General features: G+C 36.0%; 1 protein-coding gene across 3 annotated transcripts in view; it reads left to right on the forward strand.

The window, feature by feature from the left end:
- The window catches only part of GSTCD (glutathione S-transferase C-terminal domain containing), a 71,587-nt gene that overhangs the window by 43,509 nt on the left and 5,760 nt on the right, over positions 1–22,318 (forward strand). For all 3 annotated transcript variants that reach the window (XM_030012354.2, XM_030012363.2, XM_030012345.2), the window contains exons 6-10: positions 11,618–11,733; positions 11,955–11,999; positions 12,411–12,539; positions 16,808–16,941; positions 18,736–18,766. In XM_030012354.2, the coding sequence (XP_029868214.1) occupies positions 11,618–11,733; positions 11,955–11,999; positions 12,411–12,539; positions 16,808–16,941; positions 18,736–18,766 (455 nt within the window). The remainder of the gene's footprint in view (positions 1–11,617; positions 11,734–11,954; positions 12,000–12,410; positions 12,540–16,807; positions 16,942–18,735; positions 18,767–22,318) is intronic.

A 22,318-nucleotide genomic window follows, 5' to 3' on the forward strand; every position in this document is an offset into this window, starting at 1 on the left:
ACCTTATGATGGAGTCATGCAATTCCTATATTTCCTATGAACTCTTGAATGTTTTTTCAGCCCTTTTAACTAACATAAACCACATGAATACTAGAGACACTCATTTAATACAGTAAAATTGATTAAATTGACTAAAATTTTCATAAACTCCAGATTTATACAGGATCAAGCTATAAGTGCTGTGATAATTGCAGTGTAGATCAGATGAGGTAGAAATCTGTAACCTTGGCCTTTCCATGTGCAACTAGAATGCCTTTGTTTGGAAGTCATATCCAGCCATTGTGAAATGATGTGTTTATTTGCGTATTAAAATGTCAATGAATTATGAATCAGTCATCAAACCCTTTGCAGCGTGGGATTTAATTTTTGTAATGACTGAAATGCAGGATGAAATTTCAAGAATGAAATTCCTTTTCATCAGGGTAAGTGTTTTGGAGGGATTCCTCCAACCATTAATCTTTGTACAGTAAACAGACACGATATGTAAAGTTAAGCTGAAAGTACTGCTGTTTGTCCAGCAACCAGCTGTTCAATTGCTTGACACATCACGGCCAAATGAATCATGTCTGTCTTCTAAGCCAGCTTTTGCTGTTTCTGAATTATTAGTTCAGGCACTCTCACTCTTATTGACAAGCAAATCGGAGACAGGAATCATCCAAATTATTCATATACCTAGTATTTAATTTTTTTTTTTCTTATTTAGAGGCTGTGGTGGGAATTAATGAGATGATATGCATCAGAAGGCGTCTTTGGTCTTCCCTTCAACTACTTGTGATTCGGTACTCCTTACTGTACAGAGGCATTTAGCTCTTACCTTTTTCTTAACAATCAGTTATAGATATTCAGCGTAAGCAGCTCAGCAAGGGAAATCTATGTTCCTGCACGCACTGTGAATAGGCTGCCTCTAAACTGCAGAGAGCTGGTCCCCTGGAGGCAAGATCCGGCTGAACAGCTGTGAGTGTGAAGGGCAGGGGCTTCTAGCCCTTGTTCTGACCTCAGCAGGGGCCCCTCTCTGGTTCCTGCTGGGGAAGGAGCTCTCCTGTTTCTGCAAGAGACAACCGCTCTTAGTCCCCGGTGAGCAGTGAGTCCAGCAGGAATTAGCTGTTCCCCTTTCTCAGCAAGACAGTAGCTGTCAGTCAGTATATTAGGCTTGTGAGGGGTAAACACACCATTTGATTCTGTTTTGTTGTCAGGCAGCGATATCTTCATCTGAAGAAATTTTGCGGAAGGTGAGCAGCCCCTACCTCACAAACCTGGATGTTGCTGAGATTTGGTATAATATTGTGCGTAGGTAAAACAGCACTCCTTTTGGGGTTAGAGACCTTTTTCCGCGTCTAGCACAGCAGCGGTTGCTTTTCTCTTTCCTTTAATCTTCCCCAAAAGTTTTATCATTTTTCACTTTTTAAGGTTGGTATTGATCTTACTCAAACACTTTGCTATAAGTGATAGATGGGTTTGGGCACATAAGGAGCGTAAGATAAAGGCAAATGGGCTGACTGCTTAGGTAACAGCAACAGGGGAGGTAAGGTGAGGACAGGTGATGTAAATTTAAAGAAACACCACCACTGTAAAGCTGTTGCAAATCTGTCTGCTGTACTGCGTTTGCTCAGACATCTGCTTTTGGAGCAAGATGTTTAGCACTCTTACTACCTGTAACATATCCATTTGTAGAATCATAAGATAATTCAGGTTGGAAGAGACCTCAGGTGGTCATGTAGTCCAGTAGGGTCAGTTATGAGGTCCTGCAATTGCTCATGAATTCTGAACACATCGACTTCTCTTTATGGCATCTTGACCGTAAAGAAGTGAAGGTAAGGGAGAAAGGTGAAGGAAAAAAAGAAAGAGGAGTGCAGGAGAGGCAGTATCTGAATAAATGTAAGAAAAAGAAGTGAAAGAAGGGTAAATGCAATGTCATTTTTTCCTCACAGTTCTGTCATGACACAGTGTTTGATATCTTCCTTGAAATCCTATGATTGTATAAAATTGCCTGCTTTCATTTTAAAACAAAATAATTCTCTAATCTTTGGGTTTCTGGAAAAATAGCTTGAAAATATGAATCTCAAAGGCTTCAGAATGAGAAGGATGAACAGACATTGTCAGTTAGCTTAAATGTGTAGTAGCTCCAAATTCTGGAACGAATCTAGTGTTTTGGTAAAGGTGCTGATAAATGATTTTTCTAAAGATTGCTGTTGGCAATGTTATAATGTGAAAAACTTAGAAGAGCATGGCTCTGACAAGTACATACTAGTGTGGATAACAGTCATTAATTTGAGTACATATAAAGGCTTCATAGTCTAGCACAAAAAAGTTTTAAAATAGTGTAAATATTAGATGAGATGTGTAAAAATGATGTTAGCTGTTTGTGTCTGGATTGCTTTTTGTTGAATATTCAGAAGATGGGTTTTGAAGATGAGCAATTGGAGAAAAACCCCAAAATTTCTGTAAGTGGAACATAGTTACATTCAGAGGGAGCCCAGCATTAATTTTTATTTCTTTTTACTGGCATCTGTTGATCTTTATTTTTTTTAAAGGTGACTTTTGTTGCTTAAAATCCTCTAATACAAAAAAGGAAGCAGGCCAAACTCCTGTTTAGGTTGTCAAAGGTCAGTTTTCATAGCTGTCTGACCTTTTTAGACTACACCAAGTTAGTGTATGTGAGATGAAGGGGTTTTTTTTAATGCCTGAAGTGATAAAGCTATTTTGCAAAGCTTGCCTTAATAAAGAGCAGATTGGATAGTAAGATCAGGAGGGACTCCTATCTAAAAAAAACCAATAAAATATTCCCGTGGAGTTCAGTTGTCTTTCCTGTCCTTTTTATTATTGCCTTACATCTATATATTTTAAACCATGCATTGTAGTGTTCTCTTCTCCTACTCCCTTGACTGTAGCTAAATGCCACCACATTTGATCATAAAAGCTTTTATATAGTAAAAAATAATACGTACTCTGAGGTTCTCTTTTCTGGCCTTATCTGTTGACTGAAAGTGCGTGCTATACATTCTCCATAAGGATAGTTTATGTGCTTTATTTGTGGTGTTTGAGTTTTGGTCCTGTCCCCCCCAAGGAATGCTAAAGCTGTTATTTTACATGTGTGCACATTAGTAACTTCATGAATCCTGTTAGTTCTCTTAGACTTGCCAGGAACATTTGAATGTGCAAAGTCTGGTCTTTGCAGAATGAAGACTGATGCATTCTGAACTGCGAAGTGCAGAGCAGCTATGTATTCTTAGCTGTAATGAGGCTCTGGGCAACAAATGTTGGCTTTTGTCAACCCATTTGTTAGTCCCATCCTCCTTAGAGTTTAGTTAAAAAACAAAATAACACAAAACAACACAACTTTCCTGAAAATCTAATTATTGTGGTGATGAACTGGAAAAGTTAAGACACAAAGTAACAATAAAAATATCCAGTGATCTGATAGGAAAAGGTAAATAGACTCTATGCCAAGACAACTTAATAGCAATTTTCTTCATTTAATAGGGATTGCTGCTTTTAGAAATACATGAAGCTGTAGAATTGGCATATATACCTGTTACCTCTTTTACAAAATAAGCAATTACATGCCCTTTTACCAACAAGTAAAGGTATGTGGGGTGTTTCCAAACCTCATAGTTCTAGTATATGTTTTGATAAACATCCACTCAGGGTAAAAAAAAAACAAAACCAAAAACAAACAACAAAAACAAAAACCCTCCTTCCTCTGAACTGTGAACTGTTTGGATAAATGTGGCTGCTGATTACTTCTATTCATAAAAATGCACTCTGGGCAGCACAATATCTTTCTGTCTGCTTCAAACAGGCATATTATAAACCAAGTTATTTTATAAAATGTTAATAGTAAAAATAGAGGAAAATGAGGTTTTCTGCATTGCAACCCGATCTATAAAACAGTGTTTTCCATGAATTTTTAGCTTATACTTCCATTCTCCAAGAGTGAATGGAAAGCGAGCTTAAAAATGGGAGGAGGTACAGTGTGGAGAACAGTAATGAAAGCACAGTCCTTCCTTTAATGTTGCTGGTTTTTATTACTCACTTGTTCTGTTTTGTTTATGTCTTTTGATAAAGTAGGATCTTTCATGATAGGATTAATGCATTAAAATTCTGATGCAGAAGTAAGGAAATATTTATACAGTCAGAGCCAGATTTTTTTTTTTTTTTTTTTTTTTATTTGACCCAACTCAGTTACTTTTGAAATGAAATCAGTGGGAAAACTGTTTTAAGAGGAAATCTAGTTAAGCCAATGCAGGAAGTCCAAGCTGCAAAGAAATGAGACACTGGCATATTTCTAGTGTACCTATATTATATTAACTAATGTTGAATATCTACATTGGTTTTGCTTAAAATATAATACTTTCATATATATATGTGTATTTATATGTACATATACATGTCTGTGTATGTGTGTATATATATACATATATATATTTTCATATCCAATGTTTGGTAAGAAAGATCAGAATAGCAATTTCCAAAAGTAAAGAAAGAGCAAAGGAGTCAATAATAACCCCAAGCTATCTGATCTTGTATCTGATTGAACAAATGTTTTAGCCTCTGTAAACAAACACAACAATTTAAATGTAATAGAACGGGCTCCTATTTCTCTGAGAACTAAAAAATAGTGAAAGATTGTTTTGAGTCATCTATGTAAGAGTTAGGAAGCAGGTGATTGCTCACCATAGATGCTATTCTGCTTTTCTTACATTTTCTTTGGCAAATTTTCAGTGGGCAGTTTTTCAGCTCACCTGCAAACTCCCTTTTGTACCTTAGGATTCTTTAATATTTTATCCAGAATTAGGGAAAAGGATGGTTAATGTTGTCCCTTGGCGATACAAGTAGCAAAGCTTACCTTCTAGTCTAATTTTTGCATAGGAATTTATACCTGGTTAAATAGAGGAAGTGATTTACACTTTGAGGGCTTCAGTCATGGCCATATGCATAAGAAAGTCTTAAGAGAATTATTACAACCAGTCTTTGTAAGTACAAAACAATAATTCTGTTCTGTTCTAAAATGCAGTTTTGCTTTCTGGGACAGTGTCACAGTGCCTAGGGAAAGCCAAGGAGGAAGCTGAAGTGTGCGTATACCATGTAAATGTGGAGTATGGCACTAGGACATGCTCGAATAAGCAGTGAGTGAGTCCTACTTCATATGGTGCAGTGTAGGACCTTACAGAGAAGCAAGCTGAGGATCCCTAAAAGTGGTAGTAGAGACAGAGGAATAGTAGACAAAGTAGTAGCAGAAACAAAGGAATTTGGAATTAACACAAAGGAATAGTAGACAAAGTAGTAGTAGAGACAAAGGAATTTGAGTTTAACACTGCGATACCAGGGCTGTTACCACTCAAAGAGCCAGTACAGTTGCCATCATCTTGTGTAGCTGCATCTTTCTGCTGCATCTAGTAGATATGTGTCTTGAAAAGGCTTGAGCATTTAGTTCTCCCAGTGGTCTTTGGAGATCTCTGGCCCCTCCGTCTTTATATCACATTACAACTCTCTGAGATTGTCTGCGGAGCCAAAAAACATATACTTTACCCACCTCCAAGGTGCCTGTTGGGTATACCTTAGGAAGAAGGCCTTGGAAAGGCAACAAGATCAAAAGAATGAAATAGAAAAAAAAATTAAGGTTTGCTGTAGTTTTCTCTACAATAAAACATAATTTCCAGCATAGAGCTTTGGCTGCAGAACTATTTGATACTTTGTGGTGCTTCAAAGTAGGGGTTTTTGTTTCAGATGATTCTGTTCCCTGGCCTTCCAAAATGTAAATTAGATTCTTAGTCTTCATACATTGCTGCAGGTGGGACAACCCAGAATTATCTCCTCAATATAATGAAAATGGTAAATACCTACTTTAAAATTCTGTGAAGCTGTTCCAAGTTAAATGTTTCCATTTACTTTTCAATGAGAGTGATTTGGAAAATTCACGCTTTGTGCAAATTAATTGTCTTAGATTTTAAAGGGAACTGATGTAGCGGAAAATGTAAAAACAGTGAAACCTTTTTGTTTTATAATTTGACTGATGTTTTCTTTGTCATTCTCAATTCCAGCAGATTCAGTATCCCACATTATAAGAAATACTTTTATAACCAAATTCAGCAGGTTTTGCATTTCTTATTTTCAGCCTTGCTTCTCAGTCTATTTCACATCTTCATAAGGTTGTAAAATTTCATTTTAACATGTCAAATGATTTGTTTTAGCATTGGTCTGGATCAGACTTCCTTTTTTGGATGGACTCAAATTTATTTCTCACATTTAGGTGTCCCTTTTATATTTTTCTTAGCAAAAGCAAGAAAGAATTCTCAAGATGAAGAAGCAAGATTACTGCAAACGAATTACCTTGTCCTGTATGTCAATGTAAAGCAATAAAAACAAATACACAAAATCCTTTTTCAAAACTACTTGTGTGTTAGAGGCCAGACTTTGAATGCTGCATTCATGTCAGAGCTCAAACCCTGACCCTTAGTCTTAAAGCACTTAGTAAAGGAGTACATTCTTTGTAAATAAGAGACAGACTTCCAGTGACAGACACCTTTTAGTCCAGCATCACTGGAAACAGCTAGGCTGAATTATTTCACAAAACTATGCAACAATAAGGGAGTTGGGCATAAGGAAAACAATTTATACCCAGCCTGACAAGAGGAGGGCCAAGGTCAGTGTTGTTCTACAATCTAGACTGCCATGAGGAATCAGTTAGGGACATTTTGTGGTGTTAATTGTTTTATAGCTACTTTGGAGTAAGAGCCTGCTTTATTCCCGAAGCTGAAACCATACTCTGAAGAATGTAACTTTTTGCTTTTAAATGGGCAGATTTATATCAGTTAGGAGATATTCAAGTCCTAATATGGGATGTGGTCAGAATTCTCTCTCAACATTCTTTTCTGGGTCCCCCACTTTGAGTTATACCCAAGTGTAAAAACCACTAACACACTATTTGCTGTATTGAATTCAAATACTGCTCAAAAAAGATTATCATCCTATTTGCCTGAGCAAAGTTGCCTCCCTCCATCGTTATAAAAGGGGGGTGAGAGGTAGAGGAGGACCAAGATACACTTGCTTCTCACATGCCTCTTTGCCTTTTGCTGTAGTATGTATTTCGGGCTGCAATTCATCTAGGTCTTTACTGTGGCATACTTGTGGATGATGCCGAGACTGGCTGGCCCGGCTCCTGCTACTTCTCCTCTCTCCTCTGGTGTGGTCATGCAATAAGAGTAGGAAACAGATGTGGCTGAAAGCTAACAGTTCCCTTCTTGGGAGGGAGGGGAAGGGAGACAGGTCAGTGCAGTGAAAGGGGGCAGCAGGAAGGTGGCCCCAGCCTGCAAAAGGGGAGGGCAGATCTTCAACTTTCAGCACTGGCCCACATAGATTGAATTAAAGCAGCTGAAGTTGAAGAAGAATATTATTCAAGTAACCAAGGTGACCACTGGATCACAGCAAAGTTATTGTCTTTGCTAATTGTATTTATTGCAAGATAGGCAGAGTTCTTTAGAAGAAGGTGTTATTATTTCTGACTAGTAAGAATATTTCTTTGTAAATAAATGTCAGCTGAGCTGGCATCCTTCACCTGTTTGAATTCTGCTTCTTCTAGCAGTTGCATGGGAACCACTGTACAGCTATATTAATCTTACAAATACTGTATGTTAAAAAAAACCAAAAACAAAAAACAAAAAATCCACCTATAATGCAAAACCACAACAACCACCACCAAAACAAAGAAGCAAACAACCTCCTCACCTGCCAACAGGTACCAAAAAGAGTGTAGGAAATAACATCATCAAGGTGAAGGACATATGAACTGAGTATTAAGAAATAATTACAATATGGTGAATTATCATAAGGAACTACCAGGAAAAAAAAAGCACTGATTTCAGAAAAAACTTGTTCAGCTTAGTATAAAATAATAAAACTGTCATTTTTGTTTTATAGTTACTGATCCTTTTTGCTGTACTAAAATTAAATCTCCTTAGTCAGTATAGCAATAAATATACTCTACCTGAATTTCTCTGAAAAGTAGACCCACATTATAATTTGAATTAGTTAGCTGAGGCTTATGGAAAACCTAATAAAAAGATATTTGTGCTAAAACAATAGACATATACAATTCTGCTATATGGAATAGGAGAATCCATGTATTGTGTGTTACATGTATGTTTTGGTAGCTGTGTGTTCAGTTGTACTGTGTTATGACTTCAAAGTTGAATAGGTTTAAAGTCTTAGAAGTGATATTTGGGTTTTACTTATTTAAGGAAACTTTAATGACTTTTCAAGTTTAACTTGAGAAATACGGAAGTATTGTTTGAGGACTGAAGGATTATATAAACTTGAACACTGACAAAAGGTAATATAAAAATAAAGGCCTTCTGAAAAGTTGTATTTCTTTGTGCCAAAATGCAAGACCTCTAAGTGCCATAGAAACTTTAAAGCTCTGCTTGACAAGGGCTGAATTAACAGTAATGTTGGATTTGTGAAGCCAAATAAAATATTTTTGTTGTGACCGTTAATTGAAAATGAAAATTAATCTTTCTGGGACTGTATGGCAATCTGTCAGTTGTGTTCTTATGAAGGGAACAAACCATTTTATGGGGGCCTTTCAGTGTATTGTAGGAAAAGGTCACGTCCTTCAAGGTTTTGCCTTGTAGGGCTAAATTTCAAGTTACTTTCTTACTGTTCTTGAAGACAACAATTAGCATTGTTTACCATCGCAGGGCTTGAGAAAAGTGAAGTAAGCTGCAGTATTTTTCAATGCAGAAGTTTTAGTCGAATTTATTGCCTGTTTCCTGCAATGAAGGACTGGTTAGCCGTGCTAACTAACATTCTCTACAGGCAATGTCACAGCTTGCTGTGTTTCTGTAATTCTAGCTACCAAGCTCAAAATACGGAGGTAGAGCAGACAAAAGACCTATTGATTCAAGCTTGGTTTTCTCTACCTTTCAAGGGAATGTATGCTACTTATTGTCTGCACAGTAAGGGAGGATGAAACCTTGTTTGTTGGTGACCATGAAGAGTTAATTTTTAGAGAGTTTTTAAAGGCTATAGGCTAATATTTTTGTAAAGTATTTCTTATTTAATACTCAGGGGGTCGACTGAGTCAGATGTAGATACTGTGCGTTGACAGCTTCTAGTGGGCTTCTAAGGAAGCTATATCTGTTGGGAAGTCTGGACTTGCTTGGCTGCTCCTTTGCCTATCAAATGAAAGAATTCAAATGTAACTCAGTTTCTTGCTGCCTCCATAAAATGGGAAGGCATCTGGTCATTTCTATTTGGTTTAGAGCAACAACTATAATTATTAAGTACTTTATCAGGTAGAATTGAAATAATTGAAACAAAAACAATAAGGTCTCTTGATTGATGAAAACAAACCGAAGTAGTAGCCTGTATTATCAAGTCCCTGTTAATTGTGCCTCCCTTCCCACAGCTGTATTTCAGGTGGGTGGGATATAGCGGACAAATATAAATCAGATTTCTTGGTTCTTTTCATATATTGTTAAGGTAGCCTTAGTTAGATTAGAGCTATGTGCAGGACAACAGCTGCTTTTTAAAACTCAAACAATCCGTTGTGATTGTATGTGTGGGTATTTGCATACATACACATGTACAGAGAGAACTTTTACTTGTGTTGTTTTTCGGTGTTAGATTTTCTAGCTATTAATATCACAATACCTGTCAACCTAACAAATTATAGGTTTGACCTCACAAACTGAATTTCTACCTCAAACACCATGACAGCACTTGATTTTGCACATGCTGGAATGCCTGCATCTTCTGTTGGCTACAGTTAGAACTGCAGATGTTGAGAATATTTGAACATTGGTTTATCACGTGGAAACATGAAAATTAGAGGCAAGCTATGGAGCAGTTCACATAGATACTTGGCATACAAGGAATTAGGGTTTCCAGAATAGTCTTTCATAAAAGGTTTTTCCAAGGATCTACTCATGTGAAAGAGGTGATTCCTTAAAATGTATGTATCATTTTAAATTATGTGGTAAAGGTTTCATATCCACAGTCCTTGTATACATTTTTGTTATTAGAAAGCTTAATTTTCTGGGACTCTTCTTTATGGTAACTTTCACAAAGTGTAAAAAATGTTTGAAATGTAACAGTGGTTTTATTTTTATAAAATGTACTATTTTATGCTTACGAAGTTGATAAGAAGTGAAAAGGTTGTGTTCAATCTCTTAATTTCCATTAAGAAGTAGTACAGATTTTAATGTTGCCATGCAGTGCAGTCACCTAGGAATATTTTTTTAAAACATCATTACTCTTTTTTAAAATGACTGTCTGTGCAATAACTGTGCAGAATGAACTCTGCCCTATTTCCTCTGCCTTCTGTTGTCAGTTTTTCTCTTTTCTTTGCCCTGACAGTATAGAATGTAATATCTTGAAAAGTGATTTTTTTTCTCGTTCTACCCAGAGCATGTAGTGATTTTATCTGATGAGTTTGTTGAATTTGATGGATTATTTATAAAATGAAATGTTATTTACAATAAAATATAATACAAAAGAATACATTTTCAGGATAGAGATTTAAACAATAAACTGGATAATAAATGCAATTTATGGTGATGAGATTTGAACTGCTTTTGTAGTAACCAGGAAGCTTCACTGATTTGTGGGGTTTGTTCTAAACTACTCCTCAGTACTGGGAAAAATGTATTTTTAATAGACAGTTAATGAATTTAATACAAAACTGAACAGTGCCCATACTCAAATATAATGTGGTGCTCCAAGTAGGAAATATGTTCGTATTTCAGAGAGCATTTGGATTGTTTAGCACGCCTAAACCTCCTTCATGAAAACTCATTCAAGAGACTTGTTTCAGTACCTTTTTTCTTATTGAAAAGATGAGCTCATGAATATTTTTACTGTCAATATCTATGTCAAACTGCTTTCTGAACAAACCAACAGAGTATTAAATAGGTCTGTCAGCACTCTGTTAGCCCCACTGAGACAAAATGCATCTTTACAAATATGTAAGTGCTGACTAAACAAATTCATTATATCTGAAGCAACTGTATGTTGGACTTTACCCAGCACATTTGAAAGAAATTAATAGTATTTCTGTTTCTGGTTGTGTTACAGATGTGATGGAAAGCCAGACTTTGCTATGCAGGAGTAGTCACTTTGAGAAGTACCTCCTTGCACACAGAGTCATTTAAACAAACAGGGCTGCTTATTATGAAAAGTGAAAATTAACAGGAGAAAAAGTAGGACTTTTAAAAACAAGATGCTTAAGGATAGTGTATAGGTATGGTAAATAGGGATTTATTTTGGCAACCTTACTGTGGATGGGTTTGAGCTCTGTTTCTGGGCATGATTCACAGGTTTGGAATATAATCAGGCTAGAGCTTACACCAATTTGATTACTTTATATAAAGTTTATACGAGTCTGTTCCTAAGGATACACTAACAGCAACAATTGGAAAGTAAATTTTTAAATATGCTAAAGGTATAGAGAAAGCTCTACCAAATATTTGTGAATTTAGCTCAAAGTGGATTTGGATGCCCAAGTGTTCCAGCCAGTGTTCCATAAATTTCATTTGCAATGATTTGCTGTTACCCATTTAAAATTATCAATGTTGAGAACTGCTGATCACTACTTAGGTATTTTCTCTGTCATTCCCAGGAAAGATGTCTAGAGACCGGGCTCTGAGGAAGCAGCAGCAATTGAATAATTTGGTAGCAGCGGTGACAAAGCTTGCTAAGCCTGGAGATGTGATTGTGGATTTTTGCAGTGGAGGGGTAATGTATATTTTTGTTTACATGATGCAATTTCTTTCAGCTTTCGTCTTTGCAGTTCTAGGTGGTTGCTGCCACAAAGCAAAGCAAAAATACAAATACTGAAATTTTAGCTGGTTTCAAAGGTTCTGTCACTGGTTAGGGGATGCTTATCATGTAATGAGTCAACAACAGGGGACACTGAAAAGTCACTCAGGTTTTGTTGTTTGTTTTTGTTTTCACAGGGCCATGTTGGAATTGTTCTTGCTCACATGATGCCATCATGTCAGGTAAATTCTAAATAAAAAGTACAGACAGTATGAGGTTTTGGTCTCTGGTAATCATCTTAAAAAGATGTGCATGTAAGGAGAATAAATATGAAGACACAGTTGTCTCAGCAGAGGATTTAGATTTGAAACATGCAGATTTTTAGCATAATCCCAAACGTGTGTGGTGCTTTTCTGAGAAAACAGAAGTTATAGGAAAATATAAAATATTTGCAAGCTGATTGATATTGGCAAGTATTAAATGCCTTCCATTGTTGTTGGGTTTCCTGTTAATAATTGTGGAGATCTCAAGCTCTGCCACAAGTAATTTAGAGGTTTTCTCAACTAAACTACAAAGTTTTGTACTTGTTGGTAATTTGTACTTTGATTTCTCAGTATTATTTTGCCTTACTTTCTCCTATGTATGAAATCTAGGTGGTGCTCGTAGAAAATAAGGAGTTGTCTCTGATCCGTGCTAAAGACAGAAGTGATGAACTAGGTTTAAACAACATTTGGTTCATTCAAGCAAATTTGGACTATTTTAATGGGACTTTTAACATTGGGGTAAGTGATTATACCTTTTCTGCGTCAAAACTTCAGTGACTGGTTAATTATTCTTAAAACAACTAAAATACCTGAGAGAAGAAAATTCTGTATGTCCTTACAGATAGGTATTTTTGATGCTATGAGAAGCACCTGTGTTATATTGATCTGTATTAAGTTAGTTTTGGATTTATTTGTTGCAAATTGGCATCGCTTTTGTATTGCATGAGTGAAGAAAGAAGTGTCTGCTCCAATCAAATACAAAAATATGAATGCTGCCTGACCATGTTGAAGAAAAAGTGGGGTAGATTCTTGGTTTAGTCATGGCGTTTTAAAATCAGTGATTCATTAATGGATATACTCTGAAGAAGGTTTTGAAGGTGGGAAGAGAAGAATACTGTTGCTCAAATTAAGCCTGAGTACAGTAAAGTGAGATCAGAAGTGTAGTTAGGTGACAGTAAAAGCATTTTAAGATCAAGCAAACAACTCAACACTATACGATGCAAAACTGAGAAGGAACTATCATGACAGAGAGAATGTTATATTTATGATACATAAGTGTATTCAGTGTGTACAGTATACTCAAGCTATATTTATAAAGGCAGAATGATATCTCAGTTTTGTAGGACTTGCGCTGAGCACTCCTACTGCAGTCAACAGGTGATATTCTGACTCTCAGTTAACTGTAAATGAGCAGACCAAAGCAGGAATCTGAGTTGTGCAGGAGCAAACTAGTTGATTTGAATACTGATTCAAAGCATCTGTGTTAGGCCCTGAAAGTAAATGAGATGAATGTCCTCTCCAAAATTCTGCAGCCCTAGTGAAGAGTAAGGCATAAATACTCTTTTGTAACTCTGTCAAGATTCCCGTCTTCCAGTTTTATATTCTGTTAATAGAATATGAACTTTTGCAGAAAGCCCCAAGCTTTCAGCTCAAGTCTGACTGTTCTTTAAATCATCCATCCAAAGGCCTGTTTTGGCTGTAGCTGAGGACACTTAATGCTGAAGGTTTATGGTACATGAACAGTGCTGTTTAACTATTTGGTTGGTTTATTTAATAAAGGAAAAGAAATATAGTGCAGGAGAAAGAGGAGAGAATAAATAATTTTAGCCCAGTTCTTCCAAGTGTAAATTTCCAATTGTCTAGCTTTATTTTCTGTGCTACATTGTCATATAAATCGCAGTGGATGAACTAGAGATCTACTTCAAAAAATCAGGATCTCATGAATAATTTACTGAATTCTGTGTGTGAAATGTGTAATAGTTTTTTGGTAAAATGAGTCTCCAATTTTGTGATCATTGGAGTTCCTGTCTTCATTTTTGGGGGTCTATTTTTAACTTTAATACTAAGTTAAATATCTCCATGGAGTTTTTATTTAATGAAAAAGTGTTACATTCTCTCTGAAGTTTTGTGACAAGGAAAATATTGAAGTATATGTCAGAAAAATTCACTTGGAAATTCTTCATTTCCAGGCCTGTGATTTCAGTTTCTTTGACTTGATTCTGTAGACTATTCAACAGACAAACCTGGAGCTTTCCCTTTTTGGGAGACCTGTATCAATCTCAGCTTCAGAATTAGTTTGTATCATACCATGAATCACTCTTCTGGATTAGCTCATTAACTCAGGATTAACTTTCCTATGCAGCTACATTTAAGACAGGAGCTGGCTGGTTTACTGACCAGTAGCACAAGTGTTTGGTGTGTTTGAAGGTAAATAATGCAAAGTTTAGATGTCATAAACACTGGTCTGATACAAAAAAGACAATATAATACCATAATACATAGTTATGAACAAAGTGTGGCAATGCATCATTTCTAAACCCATCTTCTGAGGCTTGTAAAGCTTGTCACTCATTGCAAGACTTCACCATTTTCAGTAAGACTGTACAGTGTAAATGTGAGAGTGGACATGATAAGAAATTCACTGGTTATAGTACTTGAAACTTAAAGAGGTACAGAAAAATGGATGTGACAGAAGTCGTCATCTCTCTGCTTTTGGTATTAGTTTAAAACATGTTTATATGCATTTTATTTACCTTGACATCAAATCTGCATTACTTAGCTATTTGCTTATCTGTTACCTGCCGGGAGTTCAAAAGCAGGTTAAAAAAAAAGTGTCAACCACTTCCCTTTTGCTCCACATAAAATTTCTGCCCTTATGGATTGTTGGGGTAATGAAGATAAAGGTTCTGAAACAACCTGTTTGAGTGCCAGACGTACTGGTACATTGTACTACTACATGTTGTAGTACAACCACCAACCACAATAAAGGATTTCAGTCTAAAAGTCAGAGCTTCCAAATATTTCCTTCCAGTATTCATTTACATGCCAACACCCAGAGGAGTCTTTGAGATCTTAGTTGGTTTTAATACTTCTATTAGTACTCCCAGTATCTCAGCTAATTCATGAGAACAAGTTGAAAAGTTTAAGGTTTGTTTGGGGAGGAGTGTATTTTTGAGTGTGTTGAGTTCTTTTCTTTTTAAGATCATTAAAGTGAGCCTGAGGTTTCATGAACCTGAGCCTGTTCTGGGGAGTTGTGGTGCCAGAGGAGTAATACAGGGCAGTGGTCTCACACTGCATTAGCTCTGTTGCTCTCTTCAGGGGTCACTTGGTTTTGCTGTGTCTACAGATATATGGATTTGTGAACCAAATACGTTGTCTGCATTAGTCCTCACTTGTTATTTTTTTTCAGATAGTTTAATTTATAGAATATCCTGAGAAAACTTTGTCTTGAATTTTATTTGTGATTTTTTGCTTAACTAAATTGATTCTGAGAAACCGAAAGAAGAAATCGGTTGGTGTAAAAGTTCCTACAGGCTCAGCAAAACTACTGGTTTTATCTGCTGCTGTTTTAAGGTCTCTTTTCCAAACATGCAAGCAAAGCAGATGTCTTTGTTTTCTGCTTGGATAGATGAGGAAGTAACTATAATTATATTCCATGATAATCTAATAGCTGTGATATTAAAAATCTATTTCTGATGTTAAACTAGTTTTATTTTTGTTGTTAAATTCATACAAGCAGAAAACTTTAATTTTAAAATTATTTTCATACTAATTTTTTAATGTTTTGCTTGAGACAAGAATATTTGTTACCATCTGTATGCAGTTAAAGTTCAGTTGATGATTAATGGTCTGCTCAGCTGAGCTTACATCAAGCAGTCTGCAAACAAAAAAGTCTTTGTTTTAATCTATATCTGAGAGCAAAGTTTTTATCTTTCAATTGCTGTACCCTGAAAAACAACTTTGAACCCTGAAATCTGAGCCTTGCAGTTTTAAACCTTTTTCCTAAATTTACAGTGAACAAAAAGCAAAGAAAACAATGCAGTTACAAATCCGCACCACTGCATAAAATTAAAAATGTGCCTCAAAATGTGCTTAGTTTAATGAAAAACATAGAGCAATGTGTATGCACCAGGCTTACTCTTTGAGCTACGGATTACGTGGAAGAAGGCAGAGAAAGTAATGCCTCCATTTCACCTGGCCCATTTGGTATCACAGGTATTGATAGGAGTGAGCTGTTTGCCTTTCCTTGCAATATATTGAGTACAGCGTTCACTTGCTTTTCTGTAGGAGAGCATGAAGAATTTCTGTGCAACCTGTGTGTTGCCCAAACACACATCAATGTGTAATTGCAGGTAGCTGTGGTGATTGAATGGCATTCTAGTTTTAGTTTGAGAGCCCATCGCTAAGAAAAAGAAAGAAAAGAATAAGGAGAAAAAAAAAGAAAAGGAGGGGAAGTTGTATTTGATGCTTCCCCTCCCCACCAATTTTTGTTTTCTAAAGTTTTTACTCAATACCTTACAATCAAATGATCAAAATCTATGCGTAAATGTTGTCCTTTAAATGTGACCTTCAGGTATATCTGTTACTTTTCTTACTGGTAAGTTGGAATCCAGTTTTGAAATAGTTCTTTATATTTCAAAGTCCTTTTTGCTTGACAAAAAGCAGTTTTTCTTTTAATACTTTCTGGATCTTCGTTCTTAATTTATTTGATATCACAATGCAGTGCACCTACCTTTTGACTGCTTTTGGTGAGTGACCCTTGTTCAGTGTTGATGGTACCCCTGTTAATGGAATAGGCCATAAATTTTCCTCAGCATAGATATGAAGGAGAGGAATGAAAAACTGAGGAATTAAGGAGCAGGCCTTTGGCATAACAGCTCTCATTGCAAAAACTTCCTCATATATTTAAGTAACTCGGCCAACCAAAAAAATACTGCAACAGGATTGTATTTAGACTATTGCTGTAAAGAATTTGCTTGTTTGTTTTTTGTTTTTTAACACTCTAGGTGGCTCTGCATGCATGTGGTGTGGCAACAGACATGGTGATCGACCACTGCATCAAAGCACGGGCAGCCTTTGTCATCTCACCTTGTTGTTATGGCTTCATTCAAAACACAGTGAAGTTTAAATATCCTCAAAGGTAAACTAAAGCTAAAAAGACAAGCTTTAAAACATGAACTTAAATGAAGGAAGAAAATACTACAAGTATAGAATTAATCAATTGAAGATCATTGCAAGTGTCTAGGCTAAATTGGTTCACAGATACAATGCAGCTGTTTCCTCCTGTTTCTCTTTGCAAACCTGTCCTGAAAGGGAGACAGATTGGTAATTCCTGGGTTACTTTTTGTCTGGATTTATCTATTCATAGTTCAGAAGACTTTATACCATCAACATAGTAGATACCGTATGTGGGAATCTATGTAATACGCAGACCTTTTACCTTGAAATCACAAAGTTAATAGAAAACTCATGAAAATTACTGTAAGAAGGGGAATTGACATTTTAATATTGGAGAAAGATGTAGGCAATCAGCTTAAAGAAATGGATCTGCTTTATACCACAGTTTACTGCGTGTGAAACTCTTCTGATTTATTCCCAAATAGACAAGCTCTCCTGTATTTCAGTTCATATTTTTAATACTTTTTCAATGGACTGTGTCGTTATTTTGTCGTCTTCAGATCTGCCATGTTGGAGATACTTATATATCTTAGGCTTAAGAATTTTAATGCCTTTGATATAAATAAAATGTAAAAGGTAAGCATAAAGTGGCAGAAGATAAGAGGCTAACAGCTTTCTGAGGCAGAAGTAGATGGGGGAAGAGGGTTGAGGGGTTTTTTTTGTAAAGCTGAGCTTTGCATTTTGGATTTCCAAGATGAATCAGATTTAATTCTACTAGGATTTACAACATTGTCTTAGGTATATATTTGCTAAAACAAGAAATTGAAACATGCTGTCTTAAAAGGAATTGACAAATTTAAAAGAATCTTATGCATCCATGTTAAATATTTTTTTCATATTTTTCTATAATATTGAAGTTTGCTGTCACAGAAGTGCATGGAGAGTAAATATTTAGAATTTGTCAGTTTGAAAAACTTTGCGTTTAACAGTGTTTTCTTAGTCAATCTTATTCTTCCATCTCTTTATGTGTGTCCCTTTTTGTTTTCTCTTGTGACACAGTAAAACAAATAAATATTCTTAAGGAAGAGGCAATAAAATTTTAAGCCTTCTAAAGTTAGCAGGCATATAGCATTTCTCTGTTGACTTGTTTTAAAATTGCCTGGATACTGTTTAACTTTTGACCAGTTTTGGTTTTAGATCATGAAGTCTGGAAATGCTCAGTATGTTAGAAAACTTTTGTTGCTGTAGGTCCTGCAAGAATGTAAATTATGTTTTTGTGTTTGCTAAAATTTTAAATATCACATCATAAGCCTATGTAGAAAATTATCAGCCTTAGCTCAAGCTACATTTTAGGGTTTGCTTTTTCTTTTTGCCTTATTTGATATGATCATAAAACATGATAGCCTGTTCACATCCCCATATTGCCTGTGTTCTGTACTCAATTCCATTGTAAAGGCACTTTTCTTTTGCAATACAAACAAAATATGCATGTCTAGAGGTTGTGTACGTGTAATATGAAGTGTTTATGTGACAATGTGGAAACACCGGTAAATCTGTGTTAGTATTTATAATGATTTAAAGAGAGAACTTTTATGAATAATACAATAGAAAAAAAAAAAAAGACACCACCAAATAAGTTTTTCCTTTTCTAGTGAACTGGAACTGTAATGGTTTCTGATTTTTTTGAATGCCTTTCTGTAGGGTACAGATATTGCTATTTTGTTTAAAATGTGTTCAAGTATGTAATGATTGCTCTATTTTCCACCTCTGCTTTTTTAGATGTTAATTGAATCGGTCTTTTTTTTTTTTTTTTCAGTCATCAGTTCAAAGAAGTTTTGTCCTACAAGGTATGTAAAAGGGTTGGGGAAGGGTTATGTGCAGTTTCCTGCATTTCACTGGGTTGTCTTCTCAAATGAAATAAAGTGGTTATCTTTTAATTGCAAGGAGGAGCATGTGTTATGTGAAATGTTCATTAGTAGCACAGATGTCATTGTGTAGCTTTCTCTCCACCATTCCTTTTTTAAGGCTTTTTTTCTTCAATAAAATTAAATAGTTTCTCCACAGAAGAATTTTTTTTTTATCATAATGTATAAGCGAGCCATTCCTAAGATACTTCAACATGTATCAGTTAACAATTACAGGATACCAATTTATTTAGGTCTTAAATACAACTGTTTATACTGTTGAAATGCCTGATAATTTTTTAGGTAAAATTATTGCTTTTATAGCTATATTTTTTGATTAAACATTAGATTTCACCCCCTGATTTATGTCTTCAAGATTGGACATAGTGAGTAGGAAGAGCTTATACTCATCAGCAAGAATTTCATACAGTGTTGTTTTAAAAACATTATTCAAAATTATTTCAAAAATATTCAAATGTGGTTTGACCCTGGGGAGCCAGAGTCTGTGGAGATAGTCTCGGAGAAAAGTGGGAGAAAGAATCAATGAGGCACGCGGATCCGACAGAATGAAGATAACAGGGGAATGAAAAAGGACAGGAGCAGAGAGGTGGGCAGCAGACAACTGGTACTGATCTGTTAAGCTTTGTCTAGTGTGTTGGAACTAGTTAGTGATGAGCAACCAGAAGTTTGAAGGTTAGATGCACTTAATGTGGCATGGAAAGAATGTTTCCATTTGAGAGAAGCAAGGCTATTACGAAGTTTACATGTCAAATCCCAGACAAGGCTCTTGGTTTTTACAATATAGAAATGTATTTTGGAGATGCAGAATAAACCTTTGTAACAGAAATGTGAGAGAGATGGTATTTCTAATATCCAGATGGGTTTTGGGACATTGAGCATAGCAGAGATGCTATATGTAGCAGGAAAATTGAGATTATCTTTTTTAATCCTCAAGTAAGAGGGCATTAAAAACTTCATATAATTTCCAGCCATTTTATGTAGGGAAGTTCAGTTATCTGGTAATACGCTAATCTTATCTTCATGACACTTTACTTTATGTACACTTTACTAATTTACATGGAAATAAATGCCCTTAGATTGGGACGATAAAAGCGGCACAGTGGATTTGGACCTGCCATTATTTTTTCCCTTGATTAACATTCTTTTCAACACATTTATATGTTTCTAACACCTAATCATGAAGAACTCAAGTTTCAGTTCAGAAGAAGTTTATTTACTAACTCATTATTAAAAGTAGACCTGTTGACAGTACAGAGCGAGATGGTGACAACAATAAAGTCAAGGATGCCTAGATTGGGATAGTATGTATAATCTCGTTAAAGCTCAGTGAATTTTTTTCTTAATCTGTTAATCCATGGAGGTTTAACTCACAGGGTTTGTCAACACTGTAGAAGTTCCAGCATTTTATTATTTGTGTTGCAGAAGGGCACAGGGACCAAGGACAATGTTAAAAAATATTGCTGCTCTTAGTAATGTAAGCGTCTATACAAATGGTCTAGGCTGGTTGGTGCCTCAAATAATCCTAGTTATAAATAACTTTTGTTATCCAGCTAGCTAGATGCGTTTTTATATTTCATATTAATAAATTGTTACAGGTTATTGGCTGGTAGCCAAAGCTGCCATGTGTTAGCCAGACATTGTCTGTGTCACCCCCCTCCAATTCCCATTTTAAATTCATTTCTCTTATCTTTCATTTTGGTGAGATCTAAAAAGATATCCAGAAGTCTGGCAGTTCCAAAACTTTTTTGATGAGAGCATTATGCTGTAATTCATTAGTTTATAGCTGCAGAGAATAAGGTTATGATAGCTGTGGATTTCTACTATGATACATTTTGGGACTATTTGTCAAGACACTCTCCCCATAGGAGAATTGGAAAGTAAAACTGAATAACTTTGCACATACAGCTTTGAAAACTTAATAGGAATTGAAGGCATGGGTGTTCTAGTAAGCAAGTTAACTGTTTATGCACACACAAAGTTTGGGCAGTTTATAATTCTTATCTTCATTATTTTAGAAATGCTTTTCTTCTTATTTCTACCAACAGGGAATGTGACAATTTAATGACTGTGTCATGGGGAAACAATGTAGTCATGACTTAGGCTCTAGTTTAACTTTTTGGATCATCTCTGTAGGAAGCCAAGGCATTAGAGTCAGTCCAGATTTTCAGGTTAAGTGGCGAGTCGGATGAGCTGAGAACCTGATGTTGCAGAGGTGGGTTATGTTGGGTGCCTGAAGGCTGGTGAGGGGTTCTATGCTAATGTGGATCTTCTTTCTTTCCTCTGAATCCCTCTTTTTCTCCCCAGGCTGCCTATCACTGCTTCTTCTCTCCTAACAGCAGCCACATTGGCTGTGGCTCTCCTTCTCCTCCGTTTTCCAGTAGTCACACCTGGGTTTAACATTTTCAGCTCTTTAGTACTACAAAAATAGCCATATTTGATCTGAACTGACTGGGCATAACATGTTTAAGTCCTAAACATGTTATAACTTGTTCTCATATGGAGCTGTGAGCTGAAAACATTCATGTGAATGAGCTGTACTAGGGAACAAATATCCCTACCTCAAGATATTGTAAATTTATTTAAATGAGTAATATTTGAGTATCAAGTAGCGATATTTTGATTTATAATATGTGGGCAAACTTTTTTGTGGTCAGGTGTCTATTAAATTTATGAATTGGATGGAGTGTACTGTGGAGGGAGTTACCATCTTGATTTAATATAGATGGGATTTCATTCAGTTTTTTTGTGAAATGAAGACTTTTGGATGTTTATGTCCCCCTAATAAAAAGCAGGAGTAAGTGTCCTTACTTCAGGATACTGAAGGAAGCCGAAGGATCCTCAGGTGAAGTTGCTCTCTCCATCTGTTACAGGAACCAAATCTTTAAAATCATCATTTTATATCAGGCAAGAATAAATAAATAAATAAAAAGTTTTCTTTTTGTTGCAAGACACATGTCCTTTTTTCAGAACTATAGCTCTGGAAGCTTTGCTTAGCAGAGCACTTTTTGTTGTTGTCCATTTCTGTTTTCTCCCCATGACATTATAGGAGACTTGGGGAATGTTGTACAGTTCTAAAATGGTTCTGATTTACTCGGTCCTGTACTTAATATTGCAGCTGTTCCAAAGAGCACAGCTGTCATCAGAGCATTAATTTCATTGCTACACCTTCAAGGCTTTTTCTCTCACTGTCTGGCTAACTTGTCTTCCTTGTCTTGTCTTGTCTTTGAGAAACCATTACGCTAGCATAGGTGGTGTTTTTTGAAGGCAAATGAGAATGGGGTTCTGCCTGCTTGTGTAGTGATCTAAGCAGGGAGGAAGGTGGTGGGGCTAACCCTCCACTGCACCATACCCCTGGGTGACAGGACAGGAAGAAATCAACAGCAGCTGTTGTAGAAGCCTCTGCAAAAGCTTTTAAGTGGAACAGGGATAGTTTGAAAGTGGATTGTGCTCATTTTGATGTAGGAAGCTTTCCTA

The sequence above is a fragment of the Aquila chrysaetos genome, chromosome 1 (genome assembly GCF_900496995.4).
Source record: "Aquila chrysaetos chrysaetos chromosome 1, bAquChr1.4, whole genome shotgun sequence".
Lineage (NCBI taxonomy): Eukaryota > Metazoa > Chordata > Aves > Accipitriformes > Accipitridae > Aquila > Aquila chrysaetos.